This window comes from Leopardus geoffroyi, chromosome A3, assembly GCF_018350155.1.
Source record: "Leopardus geoffroyi isolate Oge1 chromosome A3, O.geoffroyi_Oge1_pat1.0, whole genome shotgun sequence".
NCBI classification, from domain to species: domain Eukaryota; kingdom Metazoa; phylum Chordata; class Mammalia; order Carnivora; family Felidae; genus Leopardus; species Leopardus geoffroyi.
In genome coordinates, this window is record NC_059336.1 from 39515175 (window position 1) to 39527678 (window position 12504).

Here is a 12504-nt window from a genome sequence, read left to right on the forward strand (position 1 = left end):
GTCTACTCTATCTCATTGGTTGATGAACTACAGAAATAAAATTTGATGGCTACAGTAAATAAATTTCAGATGCCAGTAAAATATAAAATCAGTGAAAAATGATTAAATGCCACTGTTAGAGTTTATATAATACTGCCAGAACAACTGGTTGAAAAGCAAGTAACTCAATCAGTCACCTAGCTGTTTGTTCTATACAGCAGCAAACGTATGTATACTACATTTTAAAATGTTTGAATGATGAATTGAATATTTTATTTTTCATCTGGCTGCTTGGCAATATGTCGAAACAGCCTGAGGTAAGTAAATATGATTATGAGGCAAAAACTCAGAGCAGTCCACTTTGGAGAATACAGACTTAGAAATAACAAACAGGTGATACAGAGTAAAAACAAGAGAAAACGTGATTCCTACTGTACAATTCCTGTTTTAGTAAACTCTGTATTGCAGGGTTTTCAAAATCTGTAAATCTCGAATAGTAGACATAAAAATATCTGCATGACCTATCTCACAGGTTTTGGGAATGTGTTATAGAAATTTTAAAGTGTTACAAGTGCTAATTTAAAAAATCGTTGAGAACCTGATGAGGAAGTTAAAAACTAACTCAATTATGAGACTGTGATGCATGAGAAAGGTGCATGTGCTATGAGGAAGGGCTTGGGAAAGTTTTTTTTTTTTTTTTTAAGGGGGGGAGGAAGTAGAACTTGAAATGGACCTTAAAAGATGAGTAGGATGTTATGCTGTAGATTTCTGGTGGTGATGGGAAGAAAATGGAATGACAGTACATTCCTGCAGTCAGGCCAGCTTTGTGAACCATTCAACTGCAGAAAAGATTGAGAAAGACATCAAAGTGAGAGAGTTAGGTGGTATACTGAGTAGCTACTAGTTTAAATTAGTTAAATTAGTTGAAATAAAATATGTGTGTAGCAGAGACAAAAAAGAAAGGAAGTCAGGATCTAATTGCATAGGATTTTGACTGCTGGACAAGACATTGGGATTTTATTTGGCATAAAGTAGGTGCTTGAAAATTATGACCAAGTCTGGGGTTTAGGAATATTATTTCTGGACATACTGTATTGTAAATAAGAGGAGAGTTAGAAGTGCAGTCATGTAGGGGCACCTGGGTGCTCAGTCAGTTAAGTGTCCAACTTTGGCTCAGGTCATAATCTCACAGTTTGTGAGTTCGAGTCCCACATCAGGCTCTGTGCTGACAGCTCAGAGCCTGGAGCCTGCTTTGGATTCTGTGTCTCCCTCTCTCTCTGCTCCTGTCCTGCTCACATGCTGTCTCTCCCTCTCAAAAATAAATACATATTAAAAAAATATATAAAAAAAAGAAGTGCAGTCATGTAGATAAAAGATACTAAAATGAGACCCTAAATTGAGACATGAAAATGCATAGATGGGAGAAGCACTATGGAGTTGACAGGATTTGTTGAAGGAATAAAGGAATTTATGATTGTAAAGGATTAGAAGATTCTGGCTCCAGATGTGGCTTTGCAGAATGCCCCTGAGGAATCAATTTGACTACTCTGGGCCTCAGTCCTATCATCTATACAAAACATTAAATTAGATGATACTTAGTGCATTATAACTGTATGACTATACAATTTTCAGGTTTTGTTCTTGAGAACTAGGGGAGCAGGGAGGGATGTTGATGCCATTAATAAGAGAAGAAATACAGAAGAGGAGCTAAATTTGAGGTTGAATTTAAGGTGTTTGCAGGCCATATACTACTGGTGATATCATCATGCTGCTGATGTGCACATCTAGAGATAAGCAGGAAGGTCTAGGATGCAAATACATATGTAAAAGAAGCTGGGGCGTGGGAAGGAGTAGCAGAGACATAGAATATGAGAGCCAATTTCTGAACTTTGGGCATAACATTTAAAGGGAGGGTTGAGAAAGATAAGCCAGTGAGACAGTTTAAGATTCTACGGAGGTAGAGGGGGGAAAGAAGATGGAGAAAAGTGTCAAGTGTTGTATAGAGGTTAAGAAACAAGAGTAGTGAGAGGCCACTAGATTTGTAATCAGTGGGCTATTGCTATTCTTTGAGAGGGCAGTCTTAATGGATGGGAAGTAGATCTTAGGATCAATCAAGAGCAGGTAGAGGGCTATCACTGGCAGAGAGAATTCTTGGGGCAGGTATGTGACAAGAGAGACACGTGAGCCCTTGTACACAGAAAATGGAATAGAATTGGGAAGAGTGTCAGAAGGAGGCGGTTCCTCTAAGCAGCCTGAGTAATCCGAAATAAAGCTGATGCAGGGACATTAATGGGTTCAGCTATGAGGTGGGGCGGGGGGAGGGTCTGTTCATCTAGCTCTTCTCGGGCTGAGGGCTGCCCTCCTCCCATTGAGTGCTGTCCTATTGAATTGTTCCAAAGAGTAGTAGTCATTGTAGAAGTAGTAGTAATATTGTAGAGTTGTAGAAACCTTTCAGATAAACCTAGGTTATGAAGAAAGAGCCTTATATTTTTCAAGACAATTCACAAAAGAGAAATCAGCTTCCTTACTGATTTATAACATAACGCAGTAATCAAATTTCTCTATAATAGTGAGCAATCCCATCATGACACATGTGCTCTTTCCTGCTTCTCTTCAAGGAAAGATGCTCTAGATACTTGCAATGTATTTGTTCCCTGTTTAGAAGTATAATGTAAAAGAACTGAAAGGAAGCAAAGGTAACTCAGAACTCCTAAATTCTACAAGTTATTTAAAACAGCACTGGTAATAGCAAGCCCATTAAAAAAATTTTTTTTAATGTTTATTTATTTATTTTTGAGAGATATCACTTCTCGGCCTTTTGGCTAAGATCAAGTGTATTTAATTTTGAGAGAGAGACAGAGCATGAGCAGGGGAGGGACAGAGAGAGAGAGGGAGACACAGAATCTAAAGCAAGCTCCAGGCTCTAAGCTGTCGACACAGAGCCCAACACAGGGCTTGAATTCATGGACAATGAGATCATGACCTGAGCCTAAGTTGGACGCTTAACTGATTGAGCCACCCAGGAGCCCCGGCAAGCCGCTTTATGTAACAGTAAGATATAGTCTGCTTGTACTGCTTAGGCTCAGTATCCTCTGCAACACGTCCAGGACTTGGCCTTAGTGTGGCCCTGACAGGGACCTAGATATGATTGCTAGACAATTGCTTTCTGAATTCTGATTAGTTTCAGATTGATGAGCTACTTGCCTTTTTCAACTGGGATAGAATTGCTACATGGGTGTCAGGGCATCGCTATAAACTTTCTATTTCATTTTGTTTTATATCATATATTTTTTTAACTGTAGAACTTGTATGATAGTGAAGAATTACTGCTAGAAAGAGATAGACAAATTAGGAAAACCTTGGATCCTAGATAATTTAGAGCCAGAAGTTCTGGCAATGTCTTTTCTCTGCCTCAGTTATATACCTTAAACTACCTTAAATCAGAAGCTGGTGTGGAAGTATGGAAAGAGAAAATACTGTTGATTTTACTTCCGTTTTCTAAGCCACACTTTGGAATAAACTATGCATTTTTTTCCAGCAGAATGAACTACTTTTTTCTAAGGATTTACCAAAAGGGAAAAAAAATGTCAGAAACTCTTTTAGAACTTTCCCTAGGTCAATGCAGAGTCAGGAACAATCACATAGTTATGGCAGCTTCCCTCTCTCAATAATTTTACATAGGTGAAGTCAAAGTATATTGAGCATCAAGTGAAAAAATGTATAAAAAACAATACGCAAGTTTGCAAGGTATATGTGAGTGAAAAAAAGGCAGCCCTGTCTGTTTTGCCTGGAGATCTAGGGTTATAAAGGCTGGAAAAGAAAAAAACAGAGTGGGGTAAAACCTGATTTTGGGTACGAACCACAGGTCTTATAGCGTGGCTTGTAAAGTAACTGTCTTGTCCCCTAACTACTTCCCTGGGTCTCTGTAGACCTGCAATCAATAAATTATCTCTTAAAGGCTCAAGTCTGACCTTGCAAAGTGCCATAATACAGAAAGAACTCTGTAATTATCATCACTGTCTCTACTTTCTCTCTTCCTATTCACTCCCATCAATTGAAATCAGGTTTTGTCCCTGCTTCTCTGATAAAACTATCCTGGAAAGGTAAAGACTTCCCTGTTGTTAAATCCAGTGATACCTTGTTGGCCCTTACCTCACTTCCACACTCTCTCTGGCATTTGGACATGCCCATCTTCTAGGGACACTCTTACTTTGGACTCTTATGTCATTATTCTCTCTAGCCTTGTCATCCATTTGCTCCTCTCAGTCCCCACTCTTATTGTTATAGTTAAATCCTCATTGTGGCATCTTATTGTGGTTTTGATTTGCATTTTCTTAAGGACAAATGATGTTGAATATCTTTTCATGCATTTTATGGTCATCTTTGTATCATTTTTGGAGAAATGTCTATCCAATTCCTTAGGTACATACCCAAGAGAAATGAAAGCAGATGTCCAAACAGAAAATTTGTATACAAATATTCATCGCCCATTAAAAAACTGGTTTGCTGTTTTGCTGATGAGTTTGTAAAAGTTATTTATATATTCCGAATGCTAAACCTTATTGGATATATGATCTGCAAAAATTTTCTCCTTTTGTGTGGATTGTTTTTTCAGTTTCTTGATGATGTCCCTTGAAGCATAAAAATGCTTAATTTTGATGATGTCTAGATTATGTTTCTTCTTTTTTTGTGCTTTTAGTGATATAGCTAACAAATCATTGCCTAATGAAGGTCACAAAAATTTATGCCTGTTTTCTTCTAAGAGATTATATCTTTAGCTACTATATTTACACCTTTGGCTCATTTTACATTAGGTGTGAGGTAGGTATCCAAATTCACTTTTTTTTTTGCATGCGGCTCTCCAGTCATCCCCATCATTTGCTAAAGAAATTATTCTTTTCCTTCTCCATTGAGTTGCCTGGCATGTTTGCCAAAAATCATCTGGCCATAAATTTGAGGGTTTAATTCCAAACTCTCAGTGATATTCCACTGACCTATGTCTGTCCTCATGTCAGTCTCATAGAGTCTTGATTACTGTAGCTTTGTAGTAAATGTTTAAATTGGAAAGTGTGTGTCCTTCAAATTTGTTCTTTTTGTTTAAAAACATCCACTTCTATATTAATTTTCAGGTAATTTTCTTAATTTCTGCAAAGAAGTCAGCTGGGATTTTATATTGAATCTCTAGATCAATTTGGAGAGTATTGCTGTCTTAATATTAAGGTTTCCAAACTATGAACATGAGGAGTATTTTCTTTTTATGTTTATTTATTTTAAGACACACACACACAGAATATGAATCCCAGGCAGGATCCACACGCTGTCAGCGTTGAGCCCCATGCAGTGTTCCATCCCACGAACTGTGAGATCGTGACCCGAGTTGAAATCGAGTCAGATGCTTAACCTACTGAGCCCCCCCGGTGCCCTGAGAAGTGTTTTCATTTATTAGGGTTTTCTTTAATTTCTTTCAACAATATTTGTAGTTTTCAGAGTAAGAGCTTTGTACTTTTGTTAAATTTATTACCAGTAACTATTCTTCTTAATACTATTCTAAATGGAACTGTTAATTTCATTTTTTTTTTTTGTTCATTGTGACTGTAAAGAAATAGAATTGACTTTTGTTTATTGACCTTTTATCCTGCATCCTTGCTCAACTCATTTCTTAGTTCTAATAATTTTATAGTGGATACCTTAGGATATTCTGTATATTAGATTCTGTCTTTAGTGAATACAGATAGTTTTACTTTTTCTTTTCCCATCCTGTCCACCACAAGTACAGGTGAGGTGTGGATTTTTCGAAGATGCTTTTTATTATTAAGTTGAGGAAGTTTCTTTCTATTTCAAATTTGAGGAGTGTTTTTATCAGAAATGGATGTTGAATTCTGTCAAATGTTTTTTTTTTTTTTTTCATCAATTGAGATGACCGTGTGTGGTCTTTATCTTTTACTGTATTGATGTGGTGTGTTACATTAATTAATTTTTGGATATTATACCAACCTTGCATTCTTGGATTAAATGTACATGAATATTTCTTAGGTTGAATTCAGGAAGAGTAAATTATCTGAGGACTGAGTAAAAATTAATTCAATAAAAGGCCAGAGAAACAAGACTGGAAAATAATTTCCATTTTAAGATAGTAACTAGTTAGAAATCCTGGAAACTTTGGAAATACAAATGTTACTGTGAAAAGATTAAAAAAGGCTGTAAGAATATAAATTAATGCACTTTACAACTCTTTGAGTCCTCTACTTTTCCATTAAAGTCCTGGAACTAAATATTCATAATATTCTGGATTCAACAAAATTTAACAACCTCTCTCAAATATCCCTACTCTATAAAAATTACTTTAATGCTTTCCTCATAAATTGCTCAATCTTTTCTATTTTTCCCTCCTTCGCTTTCTCCCTCCCTCCTCTTTCTCTCATACACACATCTTTGCTAGGTATTATCCTAAATAAGAGTATCACTGATTTCTATCCTGTTTGGATATTCTTAAGTACTTACCCCCCAAATGGTATCAATTGGGAGTATAGTGAGGTTACTTATGATCTTCGAATCAGCTTCTACCCTTACTACCGTTAAAGAGAGAAGACCCTCATAGACAACCATAAAGACAGAAAAACTTACTTTTAATCATGACCCCAAGAATGATCAATATCTCTATTAACAGGGACAGGGGCTTCATCTTCTCATAAGCAGTTCCTTCTTACTTATAACACAGGCAGAACTAGGTGGCTGGCCCACAAGTTTCCTCTTTACAGGTTTGCAGGGGTCAGGATTTGGTTGCTAAGCAACCATTTCCTTATTCTTGGGCCAATGAGCTGCCAGAAAGTTCCTTTCAACTGGAATGAAGGCAGCTACTGGAGAGAGCAGGCTACGGGGAGGGAACCATATCTAGTCTGCTAGTGTGGTGGGAGGGAGATAAGGAGTATGTTTAAGATATGTAAGAGTTGCTCTCTGAAAGGAAAGGAATAAACCAGAAGTCCAATTTGTACATGTCTACAATAACATTCAAGTAATTTTCAGAACTGCTAGAAGTGTTTATTTTTATGTTACCTTCAGTGTTGCAAGCTGCACTTATATGAAAACACAATTAAGTACGTGAGCTGACCTAACATCATCCTTTACTCTAACATCTGAAGGCGATGGTGCACGGGAAGCATATGGATCAAGTCTGCTTTCGTCCCCATCTTGGTGAAAATGTTTATCCTCTTTTTGAGTAAAGAACTGCTGAGGTTTTACTGGGACAAAGGCAAACAAATTCCAGTGATCATTTTTTTTTTTAAAGGCATTTCATTACACTTTCCTTAAAAGTTATTTAAAAATGCCCTCTTCATTGTCTTTAACAATATGGGCAGTTCATAAGTGAGTACCCTCAAGGCTTGAACCAGAAATGAAAATGAATATTTAGGTAAAAGCATGGGAATATTAAGACTATCCAAGGAATGGAACTGAGAAATTATGCCTAAAATATATCCAACATTTACAGTGTGTACAGGTAATTACTTCAGAAATAGACATATTTATTGCCTTGAATTTGCAGGTTTACTCCCTTTGTTAGTTTCCCAATGCTTTAATCTCTCTCTGTCTTCCTCTTATAAGGACACTTGTGATTACATTTAGGGCCAACCATGATAATATCGGATAATCTCCCCATCTCAAGATCCTTAATGACATCTGCAAGTCCCTTCTGCCAAATAAGGTAACATTCATAGGTTCCAGAGATTAGATCCTGGAAATCTTTGGGACCATTATTCCGTCTATTCCCTAGTATCTTTTCCTTTCACTAAGGGACTTCAAAATGGGACTTGCCTAACTTCTGTACTTTTAAAAATTGCCTAAATATAATTTATTTAAACTCTTAAATGTAATGTGTTAAACATTTTCCAAATATTTTTTGCATTCCCCATTTGGACCCAGATTTATCAGTATCTTTCAGCAGATGATTTTGCCTCCTACTTTCACTGAAACTGAACTCATTGGACCTATCTTCCCTCTACTTTCTTTTCATTAAAACTTTTTTTGAATCTTCATTCTTTTTTCAAATTCATCACAAAAGATGAAATGCCTTTTCTATACTCTAAGTCCAAGACTTCCCTCACTTTTGATTCTATCCACATTTGCTTTATATTTTTCTGGTATTTCTGACATTTGTCCTTCTTTTCTCTTTTTTGTTTCAATCTTTTGTCACCAATCTTCTTAATTTAAACACTTTTCATTTCACTTCATGTCTCTTAGAAAAATCTTCCCTTGACTCTGGTGTCCTTCCAACTACCATGTACTCTACTTATCCTTTAATCTCTAAACATTAAAACAAAACAAAACAAAACAGACCACAATCACTTCTCATTGCTTTTCACTTTTTCTTCAACTACTAGTTTTTATTTTCACTGATTTACATAGACTATAAATTCAATGATCTTTTCTCAGTTCTCATCCTACTTGATCTGTGAGATATCTGATATTTCTAACCACAAACATCGTCTTGAAAACATATTTTTGGTTTCTCTGAAAATTGAGTTGCAAATATTTTTCTACTTGCTTGAACACAATGTCTCACTCATTCTATCACTTCCTCACCCATTCATTCACTTAGTGAATACCTACTATATGCTAATGATGTATGCCATTCTTTTTCAGGCATTCGTCAATTTCACTGGTCAGTTACTCTCTTAGTCTTTGCTTTAAAATTATGGCCTCCCCAAGGTAACCTCTTTTGATCTCATGTGCTCTTCCTCAGTTTTACCAACATCTCTGTATGGCCGCTCATTCTTCTCATTCAATAATTTTTACTGAGAATCTATTTGTATCCGGCATTGTGTCATTCTTTGTGGGCAAAAAGATATACTTCCTGTCCTCAGAGAGTGAAAGAGAGTCCAGAGTGAAAGATAAATATTAACAAAAGAATCACTCAAATATATTTATAGTTACAAAGTATAAAAAATGCTACATAGGGAAGTAAATGAGCACTGAGGGCATATAAAAGAACACTGTGGGTAGGGCTCAGGTCGGGTCAGTGTTAGGGAAGGCTTTGCCAGGGAGTGATTTTTGAGCTTAATAAGAATAAGAATAAGAGTAGGTCCACTAAGGGGTGCCTGGGTGGCTCAGTCAGTTAAGCGTCCCACTCTGGATTTCAGTTCAGGTCATGATCTCACAGTTCGTGTCAGTTTCCTGCTTGGGATTCTCTCTCTTTCTCTCTCTCTGCCCCTCACCTGCTCATGTATGCTCTCTCTCTTTCAAAATAAATAAACAAACATTAAAAAAAAGAACAGTTAAAAAAAAAAAAAGAATGGGTTCACTAAGCAAATCATGTCTCAGTTACAGTGGCAAACATGTGAATAGACCACATGGTAAGAATAAGATGTGTTCAAGGAAGTGAAAAGCTCTATGGTTGGTATGAATGAAACCAGAAATTGGGTGGTGGGAGTAAGGAGAATTGGTAGGTGATTACCCTTCTATTCTTAATGATTTAGTTTTTATAAGACTGTGTAAGTCAGCTTGGGCTGCAATAGTAAAAGGCTATAGACTGGGTGGCTTAAACAACAGAAATTAATTTTCTCACAGTTCAGAATGCTGGCATAGCCTAGTTATGGCAAAGGCTCTCGTCCCATATTGCAGATGGGCACCTTCTCACTGTGTCTTCACATGGCATGTATAGGGGGAAGGGGGGAGGAGGAGGAGGAGCAGGAGTGGAGATATACATATATATATATATATATATATATAATATATTATATAATATATATAAAATATAATACATATTAATATAATATATAATATAATCATGTACAATATAATACATATTATATAATATACAATATAATAATATATATGTAATATTATATATATGTATATATATCTTCCTTTTTTTTTTAATGTTTTATTTATTTTTGAGACAGAGAGAGACAGAGCATGAGCAGGGGAGGGGCAGAGAGAGAGAGGGAGACACAGAATCTGAAACAGGCTTCAGGCTCTGAGCTGTCAGCACAGAGCCCGACGCGGGGCCCGAACTCATGGACCGTGAGATCATGACCTGAGCCGAAGTCGGACACTTAACCGACTGAGCCACCCAGGCGCCCCTATATCTTCCTCTTCTTATAAGGCCACAGTCCTACTGGATTAGGGTCTCACCCTTATGATCTCATTTAACCTTAAATATCTCCTAAGCACCCTGTCTCTACATATAATAACACTGTCAGCTAAGATTTCAATAAATAAATTTTGGGGGAATACAATGAAGTCCATTGCAAAGACCACTAGAAAGTCATTAAATAATTTACAACAGTGATTTACAACATGATCACAGTTCACAACATGATCACATTTGAAAATGTGATGCAGGGCATAGAATGGACATAAGAGGGGCAAGAGTAGACATGGGGGCCACTTAAGAAGTCTTTGTAGTAGTCCAGTTAAATTCACACTGAGCTTATTGCAGTGTCATTGGAAAGGTGAGCAATTCAAGAGTGATACAGGAGATAAAATTGAGAAGGTATAGCAGTTCATTTGAAATGAGAATAAAGTTATAAGAGGTATCAGGGATAGTGTTTAGGTTTCTAGATTGTTCAACTGAATGGGTGATGAGCCATTCAAAGAGATAATAAGAGACACTGGAAGAAGTCTAAGTGTGGGGGAAAGATCATGAGCTCAGTGTGGTACATGGTACATTTCAGGTACTTTTGAGAGAGTAAATATTAATATTTAACACTTTTCAATGATAATGGCATTTTATCAGAATAGTTAATGCTAAAACAAATACCCTCTAAATACCAATGCTGTAACATAATAAAAGTGTTTTGTTTATATCATAGCTTGATGTGGTACTCCTTGGATCCTTGAGATACTCCTTCAAGCAGTGACTCAGGGATCCAAGCTCCTTCCTTCTTGACATGCTGCTTCTGAGATTACCATGAAAAGAAAAGAGAGAATATGCATAAGTGTACAAAAGATTTGATGGCCTGGAATGGCATACATCACTTTTGCCTTATAACCCACTCAGCATACAGTTATACATCCTATCTAACTTCGGGGGAGGCTGGGAAATATCATTTTTCTATGGGCCAAGAGAAAGAAAATTGTATTAGTGAGCATCTTTGCCACATTTACTAGGTGCTAGTCACTTTATGTGTTTTAACGCATTCAATCCTCACATCAATCAAGGTAGATACTATATTACCATCTCCATATAATAATTTAAATAAGCAAGGTGTAGAGACTTTGAGTAACTTGCCAAGGGTCACAAAGTCAATAAGGGTAAACATAGGATTTGAATCCAGATGGTCTGGCTTCAAATACCTTTTAGCCAGTGCATAATGCTGCCTCTTAAAGTTGTGATACAGTATATGGTAGCACATATCGGTCTAAAGTTCAAGAAGAAATTTTTGTTGAAAATAATAAATTTGGCAGTCATTGGTATAACTCAGGGATTGTCAATCTCAGCAGTGTTGACATTTTGGGCCAGATGATTTGTTGTGGGGGGCTGAACCATGCACTTTAGGATGCTTAGCAACATCCTTGACCTCTTCCCACTAGATACCAGTAGCATTCTTTTCTCAGTTGCAATAACTAGAAATGTCTCCAGACATTGTCAGTGTTCCCTACAGGGCAAAACTTCCCCTGGTTGAAAATCACTATTATAACTGAACCATGAGTACGGATAAAGTTGTTAAAAAAAAAAAGTATAAAGTGAAAAGAGATAAGGGGATAAGACTAAGTCTTAATGAACTCCAAAATGTAATGGCTGCAAAGAAAGATGGGCCAGTAAAGGAAACTGAGAAGGAATGGCCATACAGGAGGAATCTCAAAAGGGTGAGAAAAACTGAAGGAAAAGGATGCTGCAAGGAAGAATGAGAGGTCAAGAGTGTTAAATGCTGCCAAGAGATCTTGTAAGAGAAAGACTGAAAAATGACGATTACATAGCACGTGACGGTCACTGGTCACCTTAGCAAGACCTATTTCAGTTAGTTAATAGGAAAGAACCTAGAAGAGAGGGGACTGAAAAATTGAAAGTGGGATGTAAGGAAACTGACACAGCAGGTATTGACAACCATTTGGAAAGAAAGGAGATGCAGTAGCTGGAAGGTTTTGTGGAATCGCAGGGCGATTTTTTTTTTTTATCATGAAAGAGACTTGAGAAAGTTTAAAAGTTGATGTATGGTTCTAGTTCCTTGAGTTGACATGAAATAAAGAATAATCAGTAGCATGTTTAAGGTTCCTAAGAAAGCACAGATGAACTCTAGGTTGGGGTGGAAACAGGTTCTCTCTTGTAACAAAAAAGATAGTGCCCAGTATGATGCACTTTCCAGCAGACACTTCACACTTAGCATTTCTAAATAAGAACTCAATATATTTCCCACAACATCTGCAACTGCTCTTAATTGCCTAATATTAATAATATTGCCATCCTCCTCCTAAACTAACCCATGAAACTCTTATCTTCTTTCTCTTCTTCATTCTGTTCCCAAAATCTATTCCATTACCAGTGTTTATTGATTCTACCTTTGTAATGTATCTTGAATCAGAACCCTC

General features: G+C 36.8%; 1 protein-coding gene across 4 annotated transcripts in view; it reads right to left on the reverse strand.

Moving 5' to 3' along the window:
• The window catches only part of SEL1L2 (SEL1L2 adaptor subunit of ERAD E3 ligase), a 122518-nt gene that overhangs the window by 109096 nt on the left and 918 nt on the right, over positions 1-12504 (reverse strand). The window contains exon 1 of one of the 4 annotated variants that reach the window (XM_045445347.1): positions 6604-7135. The exons of 1 other annotated variant lie outside the window; for it this stretch is intronic. In XM_045445347.1, the coding sequence (XP_045301303.1) occupies positions 6604-6661 (58 nt within the window). In that variant the 5' untranslated portion in view covers positions 6662-7135. Of the gene's footprint in view, positions 1-6603; positions 7143-12504 lie in introns of those variants that run through there. 2 more of the 4 variants (XM_045445346.1, XM_045445348.1) reach the window with 2 other exon arrangements.